A 20,697-nucleotide genomic window follows, 5' to 3' on the forward strand; every position below is an offset into this window, starting at 1 on the left:
CTCTACTGCGCCGCTCAGAATGCATTTTCGTTTTCGAATTATGGGCAGTTCTTTGCGGGCAGAACATGAAAATTAAAATGCAATGTCCGCTCAGTTTTTTTTTTGATTATGGCATAACATGTGCAGTCTTGAGGAAGAAAATGCAAATAGGATGATTGATTACTAATTTTATTTATGAGTCAAATAATGCAGCCACATTCTTAAAATGAAAATGCATTTCTGGAAATACATTTGAATTTGAATTGTGGTCACGATTTTGCAGCCACGTTCTGAAAATGAAAATGCATTTCTGGTAATGCATTTGAATTTGAATTGTGGTCACGATTTTGCAGCCACGTCCTTGAAAATGAAAATGTATTTCTGGAAATGCATTTTCATTTGAATTGTGGTCACGATTTTGCAGCCACGTTCTTAAAATGAAAATGCATTTCTGGAAATGCATTTTCATTTTCAAATTTTACAATTCAAAATGAATTTTGGTATCTATTTGCTGGGGCATATTTTGAAAATTAAATTTCAAATGTCTTTTTCGTTTTCATTTTAATTAAGTGAAAGAATGAGCAGTCTTAAGGAAGAAAATTAAAATGCAAATAGGATGATTGATTACTAATTTCATTTATGAGTCAAATAATGCAGCCACATTCTTAAAATGAAAATGCATTTCTGGAAATGCATTTTCATTTGAATTTTGGTCACGATTTGCACAAACAATATTTTTAATTTGTAGTACATTGTAAGAGATACTAAATACCATCGGCATTCGGTTACAACAGGACTGGTGATACAAGTCTTATTATTAGTAGGCTATTAGCGGCTGAATCTGCAATGTCCAGCAGCCATTGAGTCAGATCGCGAAAATGTTTGTACGTTTTTCTTTTTTTTTAAGCGTTTCAAAGTTCGATTAGTTGATTTTCAGACGTTTTAGTCGAGTCTTGGTCGACCAAAGAAAATCTAAGTCTGGGACAGCCCTACTAGGAATGATACTTCCGTCGTTGACAAAGTCAATTGCGCTGGGTGCAAGATAGGGCACTCAGTATCAAACAGTCTGTCACCAGAGCTGTCAGAAAAAGAGAGAAAGAGAGCAGTGAACTTGTGACAGTAAATATGTATAACAAAACTTGAACATATTATGTTGTAATGTAAAGGCTATCTTTAGTAGTCCCTAACAGCCCAAAAGACCAAGGCAATTGGTAAGGTCATTGCTGTAAGAATCGCACACATAAAAAAAAAATGTATGCACTAGGTTTAGTTTGGAGTTATTTGAATCAATTGCATGGAAGTACCAAATATGTGTTTATTTAAAAATATTTTGGCTGTTTGTGTCAATTCAAGATCTTAAGGATTTAAAAAGTTATGTTGATAATACACAATGGAGTTAAGCCAGAATCACAAATCTTGTGACTCCTGTTTATTATTTTACATTTGAATTGTTTGTCTTCTCATCATTGCTCTCCATTCCTCTGTGATTTCCCTTCATTCTCTATGGAGCACACAGTGCCTCCCTTCTTCTTGTTAGTTCCCACCCCCTCCCTCTTTCTTTCTCCCTCCCTTTCTCTCTCCCCTCCATCTCTCTGTCTTCTCTCTCTCCTTTCTTCCTTCCTTCCCTCCCTCCCTCTCTCTCTCTCTCTCCCACTTTCCCTCCCTTTCTTCTTCCCTTATCTATCCCTCTCTATCCTTTAGCAGAGGTCACCTCATCTTTATGGCCATTCCTCTCTCTGTCAGACAATTGCTTTTCTTTCTTGTTCCATATCAGCGGAGAGAGAGAAGACTGACTGTGAGCAATGCATGACAGGGGCCTCTATGTCTCTAACTGCAGGTCATTTGCTGAGGATACACCATCACAAACTTTACATCTGGCCTGCTATCTATGCATACAGATAAATAACAGTGTAATGCATTTCAATAAGAACCTAATGCCTCAATTTGCTTTGAATATGTGATTTGAGGTCAATAGGCAAAAAAATGTCATTTTCCACAAAGACCAAGGTGACCTGATGGGTAGGAGCGCAATGGTGCAGTACAGCATGAAACTAGCAGGGTGATACTCCCTAATAGTCACCGTGGTTACATGGATTCGAATTACTGTCTTATTTGGACTGAAATAGAATTATCCCTTTCTTGTAAACACCTTTGTTCGAATAATTGCGGTCCGACTACGATCCGATCGACACCCCAAGGTAACTCTATCCGAGTCGGTTGATAATTCGGACATTGCATGCTTGTAAACGGTGAATTGGACTATGAACTGGACTCTGCAGCTTTGCGCATGCTTGAGATCCCGCCGCCCTCCCTCCCAGGTTGTGACCTGCAAATCGAAAAAGACAACGAAGTTGTCGCTGCCGGGAGCCGGCCCGGCAGAAACAAACAAACAAACAACACGGGCCAATAGTGCCAATAGCCCCGTTTGCATTCGCAGTACTCCTATTGTCATCATGCACGAAATGTAGAGGGACGTAGCTGTTGTTTGTTGATGCTGTTGTTGTTGGTAGTGGTGAAGAGGTCAAGCGGAAAGGGCTGTATCACCAATAGTTGTAATTAAAACAGCGCCACGTATCGTACTGGGATTTGACATGCTTTGGGCCAATGATTCGGTTTATTCCCTGCCATATATATTAGGATAAAAGCAGTTGCCCCAAAGATTTGCATTATCCGAATAAAGCTAGATTCGAATTGATACCATCATGGAAACGTAGTGAGTGTGTGATAACAGGCTTATAAGGCAGATGGAGAGAAAATGTGTGTATGTATGAGTGTGTGTGAGATAGAGACAGAGAAAGAGAGAGACACACACACACACTTGTGTAATGTGAGCCGATATGCAGAGAGCAAAGAGAACATGGCTTATGGCCTGAGTCCACCGAGACCGGTTTAGAAAATGCTGGAATGTTGTCATGGATCTGAATGGGATTGTTGCATGTCTATCAGAGTTGAAAAAGATCAAACGTTTGCAAACAGGCAAGTGTAATACCAGAGAATGTCTAATAAAGAGAGAACTCCCACTCTCGGGAAACTTCCGGGTTCTGAACTAGTTGCAGTTCCACTCAAGTTCGATATGAGGGCGCTAACGGTCGAGTGCAGAATGAATGGAGGTCTATGGAGCTATACCCCTCAAAATCCACTTTTCTCAGGATATAATTTTTTGTCTAGTAATTTGAATTCTGAAATCGAAAGGGGAGGCAAAAAAAATACACACCACTGGGTGTTAGTTTTTTTTTAAGGTCGCCTTTCTGTTCTAAAAAGCCTTTGAAAATGGCATTGACGTCACACACATCGTACGACCAGAGCTACTGCTTGATGGCAAGCTCTGGTTACTTACACTTCACTCTCGAGGCATCGTCAACACAGCTGACAAGTTAGGCTCTCCCTGTCAATACACATGCTAGAAAGAGTTTTGGCTTGCTAATGTTGTTGCTAATGTTGCTAATGCTCTGACATTCTGGTTCTGCTTCGGATGCCATCAAACGGGATCTCTGGTCGTAGTCAGTCCTTCACTAACCAATCAGCATTCATTAGCAGAATGCTAGCGTGTTATGGGCCACAACGACTTACCATGTAAGAAATCGAAAGGACATAAGTACTCGTTCATTCAACTTTTGACTTGTAATCTATGTTGAACATGCAAAAACTACAATCAAATCTGAGATTTATCAACAACAATCAGGCGAAAGAGACAAATTTAGCCGTTTAGCTCCATAGACTCCCATTCATTTTGCACTCGACCGCGATCAGTCCCAGTGGAACTCTGGTGGAACTGCTACAAAATTCGGTACAAAGGGGCTTAATAGGGAGTGGGCAGGCTCTCCTTAAACAGGCTCTGGTAATACTCCATTACCTCTCAAATCCCACCTGAACAATCAGACTGAGGGATCACTCCTTCTGCAGGCCCAACTTTGTCCAAGTTCTAACCCACTGTCATCCTCACACCCCCCCTACACACAGTGCATCTTATGTTGCAGCTTTGGGGACAGAGACAGGAGCACAGGGATAGATAGGAACAGATAGAGAGGGAGAGAGATACAGGAGAGAGACACACAGGAGAAAGAGAGGAAGCTAGAAAAAGAGAGAAAGAGTGTGCGTGTATGTACATGTGAAAACCCCAGAGCCCAGACAATCCAAAGACAGCGGGGGGGGGGGGTTATGGATGGCTCTGGGATTTGGGAGTGAAAACCTTGTTAGCCGCTGGTGGAAGTGAGCGGGAGGATTTGGAATCCCTTCCTGGATGATGTAACACAATCAGTCAGAACATCTTACTCATGCCCATTTCAGCCAACCAGAGGTCAGCTCTCAACTTAGTTCAAGTATTTTAGTCATTACAGATATTAACGAAGCGAACAGGTAATTAAACAGTACTTATTTCCTCCAATTAAACAGTCTTTTTTGATTCAGTAGCTGGTTGGAAATGTTTCCTTAGGCAGTGTCAATTTCAGTTTGGCCCGAGGCCTAAACAAGACATTCCTACTGGTTAACACTCAACTAAAATATTATTAATGTTGTAGTTGCAGTGGTTCATGGCAATTATTATTAACCCACATACATTTGGAATCAACACTAAGATGTTGAGAAACAAGAAGCAAAATAGCTGGAAGCTTAACCCTCTGTGATGGTGCAACCTGAAAGCAACAGTACTATAATGAATCACCTCTTAGCAGGATGTATAGCCTGTTTTGGTTGGTGGGGTATTTCTGAACAGTATGGCACATTGTGTTGGGTATGTGTACCACATGTCTGATTGTATTTAATTTAGTATAAACCCCACATATATAGATATGTATTATCTGTATTGCTTTCTTGTCAGCTTCTGTGCAGCATATCACTTTGATAATCACAAAAGGAACAGTTAAGTTGAATCCAGTGGGACACCGTGTGTGTGTGGTATTTGGGTTTCTACTTCCTTGTTTAACTGGCTATAGAGCTTATGTAAAGCTGCCTGCTAATCTATTAGCATTATCCTGATATGATCCCTCTTCTCAAGTTTAGCTCAACTCTCCTTTCCATGAAACAGCAATACAAGCAACCATGGGAACTCCCAATTAGATGTTAGAATTATGCTGCCCGTAGGCATAGTTCTAGGATATGCTTAAGAAGTCACAGAGTCCCATTTGTTTTTAAAAGAGGGCGCACATTCTTCCTTTTCGTTTTATCTTTGTTACGGGAATTTGGAGTTTGAAACTTTAAGTTTATTATTCTTATTAAGTCCTCTGATAACACATTGCTCTCTTTTCTCACTGATTAAGGTGGTGGGAAAAAGCACGATTACAGCATAAAAAGAAACTGGAAATCTGATATTTTCCTGTGTGACACAGTCTATAACCTCTTCTGCACATATATCTAGAAACATAAGCTACATTTTCATAAGAAATATAGTGTTTGTGAAACTATCTTGTGCACACATTCTAGAAAGCTCTATCGTACAACAGTGGTGCCAAAAAGCACTGTTATCCCAAACACTGGCTGGCATCACAGGGTTGATGTGCCCCCACATTGTTACATGTAGAGTGTTATGATAGGGCATCGCCCGCTTGGCTGACGATCTCACGAGTTGCCCTTATGCTGGTGCCAACACCCATGCCCAGTGGCTGCTCTGACACACACACATTCCAGAACTGGCACAACGGTGCTAATTGCTAGCAGGACTGCTAAAGATGCCTTTGAAGTTTATCCACCTCTAAGCTGGTAACACAACACTCACTCTATTCCAGGGGGTTATTCCAAAAAGCAGGTTATGTGACATACCCAGGTAAGTTAACTCCCAAGCTGATACCCAGCGTTGGAGCAACATTGCCAGTAGGTTGCTGCAACATTCTGAATCAGTGGGTTAACTTTCCTGGTTATAATGCATAAACTGCTTTCTGGAATACCCCCCTGGTCTTTTCTTGGAGTTCCTTTTGTCCTGTCAGTGTTCGGAAAAGCCCACTCCTCCTGTTACCTAAAACTGCTCTCTTTACTGAGGGTTAAAGTCATAACATATGTTAGGCAAACTACATTGTGGAAGAAGTTGAGGTTCCAGAGCATGCGTGTTTTTTTGTTTTCATACTCCACAACAAAATGAACCACAAAATGGCTGTAGATCTAACTTGTTGACAAATGTCATGCACATTCTACTACAGCCCCGACAACAATCATGTCATCAGTTTGTAAAATCTATAAAAGGACTGTATGATGTAACACTGCATTTCTGAATCTGTGACTACTGCATGAAACCCCTTTAAGGCTCATGGTAAATGTACAAGCTAGCAAGACAGACATGAACAAACTTGCTACTAAACAACTCTTAAAAATAAACTGTAGGGTTCTCCATTCCGTTCATTAGGGTATATATTTCTTCTGTTAGAGAATAAAGTTCTCATAGTCTAACAGAAGAGTTCATACAGAGTCTAGGATTCCATCAGCCTTACCTCTATGGTGTTGCCATAGTCGTAAGGTGAGGTATTGTGTATTCCTTACATGCTTAAAGCATAGGCCCTTACATAGTGCAAACATAGTCTGCCTGCCTGTTCTGTGATGGAAACTATCGTGTTTGTGTATACTTGTGTTAAGATCACTGTTGTGCATTTACAAACGAGAACATCTTTGGGGTTTGGATTGACAGATGGTCTCTTGATCAATCATACTTTGTAACTCCAGTTTTATTGTAACAACAGCCAAAGTTGTTGAGTTTTCACTACCGCAGTTCTTTCTCCATCACACAAATACTTCAAAAGCCAAAGCAGGAAGTCCAGAACTCACCGGGTCTCCACAGTTTGTGCATCCGCGTCCACCAGTCGATATGACAATGAATTCTCTGGGTCAGTCCCAGACAGAGACAGTCTCTCCACGCTCTCCTCTGTCTCTCTTTTCGTCCCCGTTGGCGTCCCGCTCTGGGCGATGTCAGAGTGTCCCTGGTCCCCGTCTGCGCCACATGTCATTCCTGTGAGGTCTGCCGTCTCCTCCTCCTTATCCTCTACCTTCGCTTGTTCCTCGGGCTGAGTGGTTTCTCTTGATTCAGCCCTGAACTGGAACAGGCTGCTTAGCCTTTGGAGGAAGGAGGTCTCTACTGGCAAAGGAGTGGGTGGGGAGACAGGCTCCTGGGGTGAGTCGGTAGGGAGCTGGATGGGGAGCTGGTAATGGGAGGAAGCCCCGGCATCGTGAGACACACTCTGTCCTCCTTCCTCTGCTACTCCCTCCTCTGCTCCTTCCCTCCAATCCAGCCTCTCTACGTAAAGCTCTTCCTCGGTGCTCCGGAACGCCTAGAAGTGGCGATATAGAAGCACCCCGGAGGACAGAGGGGGACAAAAAGAGAGAGAAAAAAACGACAGATTAACTTTGTCAGCAACGAGGTTGCTGTGGTTGTAGCAGCTGTACCCTGGCAGAGAGAGTAGGAAGGACTCAGCAGAACAGTCTCTTTATCTCTCTCTCTCTTGTTCTCTCTCGTTCTCCCTCTTGTTCTCTCTCTCTCTTCACGCCAGCCTGTCCTTACCGGCAGAATCAGCCAGCAACAGCTCTCTCTGATGCAAATGTGTCTATAAAACCCTCCGCGTGGCTCCCCTCCCCCCTGTAACCCAACCTACAATACAGTTAACCCTCGCTGCGCCACAGGGTGTTAAAGTAGCTTGTGTGTGTGCGTGTGTTTGGTGGGGGTCTTAGTTCAGAGAGCTGACACTTTGCAGCATGCTCTCTACATCCGTCCTGTCAGTGAGCCTTCTTCAACGCATGAATGGTGCACAGGGGAGAGGGAGGGACCAGCGAGGCACGCATTTCTGGACCGGCTGGGCGTCACAGATGCTGGCCTGACTGCCAACACTTGAACATAGATTTTTTCAAGTGTGTTAAATATTTGATCACAGAAAACTAATTTTCTATAGGATTTACAGATTATTAAATCACTGTTTAGTTTATGCAGTTTTTTGTAAACTGGTTTGAACTGTGTCATAAAATGAAGCTGTAGCCTTGACACAACACGAGAAACACTTTATTAATTGATTTTCAGAAACACCTCAAATATCCTGTAAAAGACGATGGGAACACCCAAACTCTTGGACTCATAGCGACTTTGGGCGGTAGCACAGACTCATGCTGTGGAACTGTAGTATGATTGTTTGGCACCGAAGAAGCAGGAGCACTTCCTGTCTGTCTGATAGCAGAGATGAAGACAGGAAGCAGTGAGATGTCAACCATGACACCATGACACCATGACACTTGGGTGGAGGGGCCCCGAGGGGTGGAATTAACATCACCAATCAGACAGCTGTTTCTCAAAGTCCAGACACACCAGACACAAAGCCAGAGCAATGGAGGCTGCAGGGATCATTTAGTGACTGGTCACACAACCAATCCCCTGGGAAGACTTCATCCAATGAGATCACTTTAGTGTCTCCGATAAGAAATGATTTATCGATCCCCAGCACCTGCTTCCCAGGGTGTTAGTCTGAATGGTAGTTCTCAATGGACCTGCTGTTGTACAAGTGATTCTATTTATTCCTATATAAAGGATGGATCATTTAGATGGACATTTGTTAGTTTTTATCTAGGATTAGTTTAGGAACATATTCTTGTCTGTCTTTTAGGCATAATCAAATCAGAATCGTTGCAATGTAAAGAAATACATATCTCAAAAATCAGACGTACATAAAATGTGTTGTGAAAAGGTGCAAAATTTTGTTGTTTATTGAACAAGATTATATCTGCGTTGTCAGCCAAGCCAATTTGCTATAATTGAAGCATCTCTTACTACTAATTAAGTTCAAATGTTTACGTTTTTCTGGCTACAGCCAGACACGGTTTACAAAATGACAGCCATGTTAGTGAGTAAGCAGACTTAAAGATGGTGTAGGCAATGTTGTTTTTTTCATATTTGCTGAAATAAACTTCACATCTTTATGGCAACCAATACATCTAAAGGTTTGACGGTAATATCAAATCAATGATGGCGTCACAGGACTGTAATATACATGAAAAATCATTAAGACTGTTCCGAGACTAATGATATGACGGGCTACCTATCTGTCTACCTACCTACTTGCGCGCACTCTGCCCCAGCACTTGACTGATAACTTACTGTAGCTAGCTAACGTTACCGCAGCCAACTGTTGATAGCTCACCACACTGTAAAAAAAACAGTGTAAAAAAACTGGAACAATTTGGCAGCTAGGACGGCAGATTACACCCATTAAATTACGGTAAAAAAAAAAAAAAACATTAACATTAATTAACTGTAAAATAATAGTAATTTTCCACTACCAAATGTACAAGATATATCTGTAATATCACATTACAGGCTGTTCTTTGCCGGTAAATATGATTTTTATTAATTCAACTTCTCTGTAAAAAAAGAAAAAAAATTATAAATAAAAATTATCAATAAAGCCTAAATAAGTTATTATGATTTAACATGTTAATTCTAAACTACTCGTGTGCACAACACACACCATCCAGATGCTGTAATCTGTATCCAGATGCTACAGACATTCCCCGGCGCATCAGATTTCAACTGTAGCGCCAGCTAGCTGTACGAATTGGAGAGCATTATATCTCGCCGCATGTTTATTTCTAAAGACAGGTTAGATCCCCATCTAACCAGGGATGGATTAACGAACGGGCCAACCGGGCCCAGGCCCAGGGGCCCATGAGCTCAGGGGGCCCCTAAGCCAGAGCCTCCGCTCGTGACGTCGCTGTTATTAACATTGTATTGATATGAATATGATGATATGACACGATGCGCCGCAGCCGGTATATGCTAGACTTAATTCATTCATGTCAGTAACAGGGCCCCAATAGTCCTACTGAGGGATGGATTACCGAACGAGCCTACCGGCACCGGGGGCCCATGAGCTCAGGGGGCCCCTAAGCCAGATCCTTTGCGTGAAGTCTCTGTTATTAACTTTGTATTGATATGATACGATGCGCCGTAGCCGGTATATGCTAGGCTTAAGTCATTCATGTCAGTAACAGGGCCCCAAAAGTCCTACTCAGGGATGGATTATCGAACGAGCCTAGCGGCACCAGGGGCCCATGAGCTCAGGGGGCCCCTAAGCCAGAGCCTCTGCGTGAAGTAGCTTTTATTAACTTTGTATTATTATGATGATATGGCACGATGTGCCATAGCCGGTATATGCTAGGCTTAAGTCATTCATGTCAATAACAGGGCCCCAAAAGTTCTACTGAAAAACTAAAGAATAGCCTAAACATTCACTTTGAAGATGTCACAAGAAAGAAACCATTATGATACCTTTCAAGTGAGTGTTTATCCCCTCAGTTTATCTATAGGACTTTAGAGGGGTTGAGTACTCCATGCAATATGGGCCCTTCAACTCTGTAGGGAGAAATCCAAAAAGCAAGTGCAAAACGATAGCATTAGAGCTCTGTCTAAGCACCCCCACCCCCACCCCCAACCTACACACAAATGCGCTGTTTATGTGGCATTTCTGTAAAGTTGTTCTTCATGAAGACCCCATTATGATGTTATCCACCTCTGATCTGTCTGAATGGAGCCCCTCAATCATAACACATCATAACATTTCACTGTATGATCCTTTAAATATGTTTTACTGGTAGGCCTTAACTAGGACAAGTGAGATTCCTTATATGAGCTTAAAAAAAATATTTTGAACAGTTTTTTGAACAAATTAATCTCGCGTTAATCTCGCGAGAAAAAAATGAACGGCGTAAAAAAACACAAAAAAACTGCCTTTTTTTTGCAGGGGGGGGGAGGGGGGCCCTTGACACGTCCAGGCCCAGGGGCCCGTGGTTTCTTAATCCGTCCATGCATCTAACTGGACAACATTCACACACAGGGTGAACACTTAATGTATCCAAACTACAGACCATCACATTACACATATCAAAATAGAACGAACACAACAACAAAACTCCAAACAATGCTTATCTAATTAAGCTTAAACCTTTAAACTGCCGCTACACAACTATCTAATCAAATTTCCTTCCTCCTACTCTGGTGTCTTTACATTTATTCATTTAGCAGATGCTTTTATCAAAAGCGACTTCCAAGAGAGAGCTTAACTAAAAGTGCATTGGTCAATGATCATAAACAACGAGATAGCCCCAAAAAGGCTTTTGCAGGCTTTTGTAGACTTTGATATTGACTGGTGCATGCTGGGATTGCATGACTTCAACTAGCCGAGCTAAGTTCACAATTCAAGGTTCCTATGTCTAAACCAAAAATTATGTTATTAAGTTATTTGTCTGTGGGATGAAAGTAAATATCAGCAAAATAACTGTTAAAATAGCTAGTTTTATTGAAGTGAAGTTGTGTGTTTTAACAGAAAGAACATTTTCATGAAAATGTTATTAATATCTGTAAAAAAAAACTGACATTTTAGTGTATTTTTAAGTAACAACATTTGGCTATATTTTTTATGTAAAATTATAAATTTACAGTTTGCCATTGTCTTTCTATCTGCATTTCCTATCATTCATAAATACAGAAAAAAACACGTATAATTTACAGAAAAAGTGCATTTTTTTTTTTTTTTTTTTGTACAGCGCAGCAATAGGTTAAAACTCTATTATAGAATTTCCTAATACTAACATGCTAGCATGAAAGTAGTGAGTACTAAGGTTATCCATCTTTATGTTCATTATGATAGTGTTGAGTGTGTTCTTACATTTGAATGCGACATGGAGGAAAAAATGAAGCTGGTCTCTCAAAAGCTCTCTCTCTCGTGGACTAACTAGACTATTCTCCCAGCAGTTCTTTAGTCATGTGTTTTTTGGGAGTGGCTTTGAAGGGAAGGGGTGGGATGTTAGGGTCTGAATCGTTTGGCATTGTTGCAATCGTTATAGCTAAAATAGTTAGCCTGCAAACCTTTCCTACACCCGCTTTAACAGTAAAGTTGTAGACACTGATGAGGAACACTGATTAGCAAAGTCAAGAGAAATCTATCATGTAACATCGTCTTTTACATCCTCAGTGATATGGAGAAACATTCAAACTTCAAAAAGGGGCTTTAAGGGGTATGAGATATGAATACTCTGTATAGAATTTTAATTCCTTTATGTTCTATGATTAAATAAAATTTGACTAATAACAATCTAAATGCATGATGATTTTATTTAGGGCAGTCAAAGTTAACACGTAAATAACGCATTAGCGCAATCTCCCTTTAACGCGGGAAAAAAAATAGTGCCGTTAACACAAGTTTCTTTTTGACCCTGGGAATTGCCTGTCGTCAAATGACTTAGACTGCCGACAGTAGCTAAATGATGGAGAGAGGGGCTTTTAGATGGGAAATTCCATTTTAAGAAGTTGCGAGACGGCTCGGTTGACTAAACCAAGGCTGTGGGTAATGATTGTCAGGCTGAGTTTAGTTATCACCGGAGTACTTCCAGCCTTTTCTATCGCATGCAAGCAAAGCACACAGCTAGCAGCAGCAGCGTTAGCACTGTAGCAGCAGCAGCGTTTGCTCCTGTAACAAATGGCAGACAACACTCGCAAAAGAAGCGAGCAGCTGACTGAGTTCAACAAAATAGAAACTGTCTTGTTCAATATTAAGGTCAATCTGTGGTTGCTTGAGTATCTGAATTATGTTCGAGTGAGATTTGAATATTATGGAGCAGGATATCGTAGTAGGCTATGAGACAACATGTCTTAAATTATTATTTTTTCCAGATGTCAAATTTTGTAGATAGCTACAGCAGTATAGTGAGTGAATAAAACTCACTCACAATTTAAGTTGTGTTCCATCTGAACTTCTTATATGGACATTATCATCCAGTTAGGCCTATTTGAAGTTTTTAAGAACACCCTTTTAATGTTTTGCTTTTTGTAATCATTTATTGGGTTAACATTTTAACAGATTAAATAGTTTGCGATTAATCGCGATTAGTCATGAGAAATACTGCGATTAATCGAGATTAAATATTTTAATCGCTTGACAGCCCTAATTTTATTACAACTGGCTATGTTTTGCTTTCAGAGAATTACGATCCATGGGTAGAGAAAGTACAACTGAAAATCCAGGATCAGAAATACAGAACTGCCTGTGTTTATTCCGGCACATGGAACAATAACATCTCAACCACAGACGCCCAATAACATCTCAACCACAGAGGCCTAATAACATCAACTACAGAGCAACAATAACATCTCAACTACAGAGCAACAATAACACCTCAACTACAGAGCAACAATAACATATCAACTACAGAGCAACAATAACACTTCAACTACAGAGCAACAACAACATCTCAACCACAGAGCCCAAATAACATCCCAATAACAGTTAGTCCAGGGGAAGCTTGAAGAAATCTCATCAGTTTGAGTCTTGAACTGAACAGACAGGTTCATATTGGTCCACTTTTGTACCCTCGTCCTCCGCTGCGCACTGAATTATAATCAAAATAGCCAGCAGAGCATGCTGCTAAATGCTACCAGATGTAGTATGTCATAATGGCACTTTGCCACACAGTATTAGATGTATGCACCAAATCTCTGACATACTTGTACTTGTATGTACAAGTATTGATACCCAGCACCCGTAACTTCAAAATAAACTGATATTAATAATAGCAATAGGGAGTCAGATGGCTGAGCGGTGAGGGAGTCGGGATAGTAATCAGAAGGTTGCCGGATCGATTCCCCGCCGTGCCAAATGACGTTGTGTCCTTGGGCAAGGCACTTCACCCTACTTGCCTCGGAGGGAATGTCCCTGTACTTACTGTAAGTCGCTCTGGATAAGAGCGTCTGCTAAATGTAAAATGTAAATGTTACTAAACTAATAAAAAATTAACGCATTTTTTCAAAATAAAAGTGGAAACCCAAAACTCTATTATACCATTACATACCATACTCTATTACACCATACCATGACCCAGCTGTGACTCACAACAGTCAACAATAAAACATACTTCACAGTGAACTGTTAATATGCGTCACACTGTCAGACGCAATGTGGGGTTCATCACAATTATGACAAGGACATTAAGGACAGACAGGACTTTCTAGAACCCTATCTCTCTAACTCTAGGAACAAAAAGCAGCATGTCTACCCAGAAGCTAATGTTAAAGACCCTTTTTTCAGAATTTGCTGCCGAGAGCATTTCTCTACATTTTTCCCAATCTGAAACATAATGTGTGTGTTCCGATACGCAACCATTTCTTTCCTCACTAGTAACTGTTTATGGATTTAGAAGGAAAGATCTAGTTAACGAGTACCTCAATTAGAAAGTCATTTTTTTCTTGTTTAATCACTGTAGGTAATACTCAAACTTGGCTAAACCCATTTTGACGTACAATTGCCCTTTTGAGATTTTCACATCTCACAAAGAGGGGTTGTCAGGGTGTGCAAGCATTTCACTCGCATGCGCCTAAAAAATAGGTATGTGCGAATTTAAAAAATAATTTATTGACAACAGTGACAGGCTGTTGTCAATAAACGGAACAACAGCACGATGAAGTGAAGCATTCCATTGATTTCACATGGAAAGCAAGTGACGGAGTCGCGACTGCACGATGTGAACATACCATAATGACGCGCGAGCGACGATTCGCAACCAATGGGCCAGAGCCATATAAAAAGAGAGCTACGACACTATGATCTCGGCTACACATGATCACTTGGTTCAAGTAGCTCGCAAAAAAAACACTGCTGGCAATCTGTTTGAATGTATTACATCAACTCATAACACTAGGCAGCAATATTGTGAAGCAGAGCTAGAAATGGCTATGCAAGCTACCATACTGTAGCTCACACCAGCTCAATTTAAGACAAGAAAGGAGTTTGGTAAATAGAACAGAATATACAACGCAACCAATTGCATTCAATAAAACATTTTATTATGCAATATGTCCAGTGAGAGGATCAAGTTTGTTTTTAGTGAGTGCACCTGAAATTCCTGCCGAGCGTCGACAGCTAGCTGGACGATAAGGGACCCCTTAATCTGCAATTCACTGTTGCTAACTCTAATCAGATGTGCATGTAGAATCTATCAAGCTATATCTTACAATAAACTTCAAGTAAAGCTGGCTATATAACATTTGGATGACCAGACGTCCTCTTTTACCCGTCCTCTTTTTGAGACCTAAAAAATGCGTCCGGCAGGGATTCCAAAATTGTCTGTGATTTTGCCTCGTCGGAAACTTGTGTTTTTCTGGGTCTTTCACAAACTATTAACCTACGCCATTCATGTTCAGTGTTACGAAGCAAGTTGGTGGTAAATTGATCAAATTACTACATTACTTTAAAAACTATTTTCAAAACAGCTTGATTTGTAACACTGAACATGAATGGGGTTGATCGTAGCAAAATACAATGTTTGGGTCGCAAATGACACGCTTACTTCTGCCTTCTTCGATTACAATGGAAGTCTATGGAAGTGTCCCAACTCTCTTTTTATTTGGCTCTGGGTCTACCTAGCTTTGACTACCAAGCCTTTTAATCCGGGGCGTGCCTACATAGTCTATAATGTCCCAGTATTTTAAGAAAATATTAACTAACTATATACATGCTTCTTAAACTATTTGTTATAGTTCTACTCAGAGTGAAAGTTGCTAGTTGTGTAGCATTAACTGTTAAGTCAGTGGCGTTGTTAGACATAAAACTGTACTGGGGCACAGGCCACTATACATTTACATTTAGTCATTTAGCAGACGCTCTTACCCAGAGCGACTTACAGTAAGTAAGTTCCCCCGAAGCAAGTAGGGTGAAGGACACAACGTCATTTGACACAGCCAGGAATCGAACTGGCAACCTTCTGATTACTAGCCCGATTCCCTAACCGCTCAGCCACCTGCCTACCACTATAGAAACTCCCCTTGCTTAACCCACTATATATAACAGTTCAGGGACGCAAGTTTGATATCAGCTTTGGCAGGGACATATAGTTAATGCAAGCTTTGTGTTTTCGGTTAAACTGCTTTGACTTTACAAGCGTTGATTGAGATATTCCGTTAATTTTCTTTCGGGATTATCTACATTAATGAATGCATTGACTAATAAAGTAAATTGTTAAAATTAAAACTTTCCATTTTACTGGGGCATAGCAGATTTATACTGGACACGTGCCCCTGTAAAAAGGGTCTAACGACGCCCCTGTGTTAAGTTATGTTTAGTAAACAAATACAAGTTTCACTTTTAGCGTTTTAGGAGGCCCCAAAATGAATATTTATGAAGAGTTCCCCACCCACAACTTTTCACCTGAAAGCTTTCTTTGAAAATATGAAGGGGCTGGCTACAGATGGAACTGGGGTCAAGTCAAGGCCTCAAGTTTTGGCAGTGACAAATGTTGTGTTTTGCAAAGTTTGCTGATTTAGTATTTGAGGAAAGTTTTTCACATGTTTCTATTGAATACTGGAAAACAATAATGCACATTGAACAGGTTTTAAAAGCTTTTTTCGGCAAAAATTATTATGTCACTGCCAAATCTTTTGGCCACGACTGTAGTACTTGATATTTAAAGAAAACACTAGCCTGTGTGTATTGAAAACGGGAAAACAAGAACACACCTCAGAAAAGAAGATACAAAAGGAGACCTAGTCATCCTGATGAAAACATTCCCGCCATAAGACAGACGCCCTCGTTCACATCCTCTCTTCCTTCATCTCCGTCTCACTCTCTGCCGACTGTAGTCTCTCTCTCCCTTGCTACTTCTAACTCTCTCCCTCGCTCTCACCGCTTAGAGTACCAGCCGCAAGTCAGAGGAAGGGGAAAGAACTGTGTCTTTTGATTAACCCATTCTCTGCTTGTTTGGCCTTCTGACAAAGCCAACAAACTGAGGGGGAGAATAGCCTCTTTCAATGTTGCTGTTGACCTACTTTATTTTTCCAAGAACAGTCATTTTACCAGCAGAAAAGGGTCACAAGCCAAATGTTTTTACAAAATCACACCACGCTAAGAAATGCACACAGAATCATGCAAAGCAGAGTATGCCCAACTTTAGCTTATAATTTGCCACTCTGAGAGAGAGTTTCATAATTTATTGTTATCATGTGTCACAATTTCTTAAAGGTTCCAGAAACTATCAATGTTTTCAGTCTTCACAGTAAATGCCTGCTGTTTCCACTGTAAATAAGCACAGTGTGACACGAGAAAATATGTCAAAATCAGCGTATGACAAAGTGGTCCACTTCAACAACCACACGTTGCGGCTAAGTGACATTATGGAAGGCCGTGTGAAAAAGAGTTGGAGGATTTCAGGGGAATGGGAATGAGATAGTACTCAAGGCAATTCTGGATGTTGTTCTACCATCAGTAATGATTGCAGCATTCCCAAACTCTGGAGAGTCTTTAAGTGCTCCTAATATAGCTCCTCCTGGTCATGAGAGTGCAGTACACCCACACTCCCACACGTGCACACACACACATGTATACACAGGCATCTCAACTACTCACATGAGATGTTGACGTGAGCTTGGTGCAAATGGACTATCTTGTGGACTATACACACAACACTATTGGAAGCTCATAATAAAATAAGAAAGGGCAGCACACTCATTTGCAACTTTCTCCCAGGTCAATACCTTGCTTGTGGTTAATATCCCCCATCAAAGGGGGAGCTGGCCTGATTTAGCAGGGACGACATTTGATCTCTTACAGTATAACCACATCTCTCTCTGCTGAGTTGCTGAGTATATAGAGTAGAGCAAGAGCTCATTCTGTGACAGAGCTACCAATCTGATTGATGGCGTTGAGAGCACCAAACCCACCAGAGCACCGACTGCTAGTTCTCCTACAAGCAAATTTAGGAGCTGAAAGATAAGACTGTATTCAACAGACAAAGTAGCTACCTGTTACCTTACCCAGTTTCATATCAAAGACTTACTACGTAAATCTGCTCAAGGGAGGGCATTGATTTTAATAAAAGAAAAGGTGCGGGGGGGGGGGGATTGGTGGTGAAAGCTGTTATTGACAACCACACATAACTGATGGTATCCAAACTGATCATATTATTTGGAATACTTTTTGTAAATACTATTGAAGTGCCTGTGTCCATAATTAGTCAAAAAAGTAAAAAGTATGAGTTCTGCAAGCAAAACCCCACTTGGTCCCCACTGGTTAAATTCCATGTAAAGCTTCTGGAACCACACGTGCACACTCACTTTTTCTCATACTGTATACTCACACACACACACACACACACCAACTCACTCAGACACAGGCAAAAAAGGGGCACACACACAAAAACACACACTGCCTCAGGGTATGAGAGCTTCAAGAGAGCCCTAGGGCCACATCTTATGCAACCCTCATACAAATTTCAGCAGATACCACGTGCATTTCCCTGTTGTCCTCGACACCCCGCTCCAGTAACGCTGATGTTACAGCTTCCGTCTGTGTTTACATTCTCTCCTCATACAGCACAGAAGCTACATCTAGGACAGCTATACTGACCACATCTGCCTGGTTTAGTGGTTTGGCCTCTATGTGTTATTGTGCAGTGAAGTGGGGTGCTACTGTACGGTATGTTTTGTACCTTGGATAGGTGCTCCTGTAGCAGGGATGGGTCCCCATCACTTGGCCCACTGCTTAGGTTGCAGACTCCGTTCTCCTGGCCATTGGGACTGGATAAAAACCAAAACAATAGATCATAGGCTAAAACATAAAATGCAATCCTCTTGGCAGTACTAGTCTAAAATAACTGAGTAATTGCCATTCTTGTCATTTTTGGATCCTGCACAATCCCATATTATGCAGCTAGTTTTTTTGCATAGGATTTCCACAGTAAACTGTGATAGTGTGCATTGTCTACAGCTTTGACAGCTGGACATAACTCCTTGCAGAACCACAATACCTGACTAAACCTGTTTGGGATGTATCGTGTTTGCACAAGTCTCTGGGGGCTGCAGTTTTCAAAAGGTGGTACCTGAGGCAGGTGTAGCAATCAGAGACAGTGCTGGCCCTCCTACTGTACGTGAATGGTACTGTAGCCGTACCTGTGCTTGTCAAATAAATTTCAGAGCCACAGTTGTGTGATATTTCTATTTGAGACATTCTCTGGGCCTTGCAATACAAATTGACTTAAAATACTCTTTTATCTAGCCGGTATCACAGCCAGTGGAAGCTGTGTTTTGCATGGGGCCATTGTGACTGTGGAGGGGGTTACAACAACACAATTGTTTCTTTAGGGTGACAGATGGTCAGAATGTGTGCCAGTTGATGCAGTAGCCGCTGCTTGATTGGCACGTTAATACTCAGGATGCTGTTTACTTTAGCTTGAATTATTATTTCGGGAATGAAGTTAATAAACATAGTAAATACTGAATACATATACGTCTTCAATATCATTCAGATGTAGGAAGTAGCACACTGTACATTAACTGCTAAGGCTACTCGCGTCTTATGCCAAGATCTATCGTCCTCTAATTTCACATCGTAAGCTGTTTAATACATCGTCGCAAAAAGCTGTAGCCTCCCGTGAGAAAATACGTAAAACGTTTAGAAAACCTTGTTGATGTTATGATTTGTAATGATAGTTTCTAACCTGATATCTTCCTCGTCTGTTTTCTCGTGATCCTGAGATTTACTTCTCAGAAACAGTCTGGAAAAGTTTCGGGCTATATCCTCCTGCCATGAAGTTTGTCTCCTCATGTTTGACATAACAACACAAAAACGAAGCGCATCAGGACATGGAATTTAAAATATTCCATATAAACCTATTCAATGTAAATACATAAAAGGATATTGTTAAATTCAGTCTTGTATCGTATAGGTTTTGGCATAATTCTGCAGTGTCCTTTAGCCCTGACTACAGAGGCTCAGACGGCTGAAGAGGCACTGGGAAATAGGGGAGGAGCTATAGCCATATTCAAGTAGCCTAATCATTTTCGTCATAGAAGTAGGAATGACATTAAACATACGCGTGCACAGTGCCCGTGATGCAGTTGGTGCTGAAGATGTCAGTGAAACACATAAATACAGATTACTTGAACTATTGACAGTGCACAGTCCCTGTGATAAAATTGCTGGCAGACACATAAACACACACCCACACAGATTCCTGGAATTATATAGATTGCGCAGTGGCCATGGTGCAGCTGGTGATGACAGTTCTTCTCAATGGATTTGGTACCTATATTTCTCAGATCACAATTAAAATGCTCCGTCATCTCTGTAGCCAGATACATATGTGGCCAGGTGTCAGGTAGGACTCAGATAAAAGGTGCTCTACTTGAGCAAGTCGGGATTGGGCCAATTAGTGGGAGGCACAGGCAATTACAGACGGTCGGCAGCACACAAGTGGAGGCAAATGTTTGCTGATTGATATTGAGGGTGAGTGCTGTTGGACTTTACGTCTAGGGTAGCCTGATGAAATGTAACTGTTTTCGGATTGTTTCATTATGTTAATGATGTCTATGTATGTCTGTTTGCAGAATGCTGGTGCAAGCCGCTGAATTAGTCTCACCCAAATTTTGTTGTATGTTTGTTTGAGCGAAGGCACTGGTGCACGTTGTTGTGTGGTATTTAGCGAATCATGTCATTAAATAAAACGCTTTTTTATAGTTATACAAGCCTACCTCTTGCCTTAACAAAGGCCCAGTACCTACCATACACATGCAAGTGTTACAGTTTGGCGCTGCGAGTAGGGTGATTTTTGAAGAGAAACTGTTCAGGCGGGAGACAGGTTTGATTGGCCAGTGCCTAAGCTGTGATTCTGAGATACTTTTATTTTTTATATTTTTTTATTTTTTGAGACTAAAGCAGTGGTGAGTACGAAGACCCAAAGGACTGGGGGCAGGAAAGAGCGAGCAAGCAAGCTTACCATAGG

The 20,697-nt window shown here is 41.1% G+C and overlaps 1 protein-coding gene across 7 annotated transcripts in view; it reads right to left on the minus strand.

Annotated features, from left to right (window-relative positions):
* LOC124465355 overlaps positions 1-19,695 on the minus strand; it is a 102,693-nt gene extending 82,998 nt beyond the window's left edge. For all 7 annotated transcript variants that reach the window (XR_006955785.1, XM_047017085.1, XM_047017086.1 and 4 more), the window contains exons 1-3: positions 19,414-19,695; positions 18,406-18,493; positions 6,727-7,226 (exon numbers count right to left, since the gene is read on the minus strand). Coding sequence is in view for 6 of the 7 variants with exons in the window: in XM_047017085.1 (XP_046873041.1) it covers positions 6,727-7,226; positions 18,406-18,493; positions 19,414-19,529 (704 nt within the window). In the remaining variant the exon portion in view is untranslated. The remainder of the gene's footprint in view (positions 1-6,726; positions 7,227-18,405; positions 18,494-19,413) is intronic.
* Positions 19,696-20,697: the final 1,002 nt, after the last annotated feature.

The sequence above is a fragment of the Hypomesus transpacificus genome, unplaced genomic scaffold (assembly GCF_021917145.1).
Source record: "Hypomesus transpacificus isolate Combined female unplaced genomic scaffold, fHypTra1 scaffold_48, whole genome shotgun sequence".
Classification (NCBI taxonomy): domain Eukaryota; kingdom Metazoa; phylum Chordata; class Actinopteri; order Osmeriformes; family Osmeridae; genus Hypomesus; species Hypomesus transpacificus.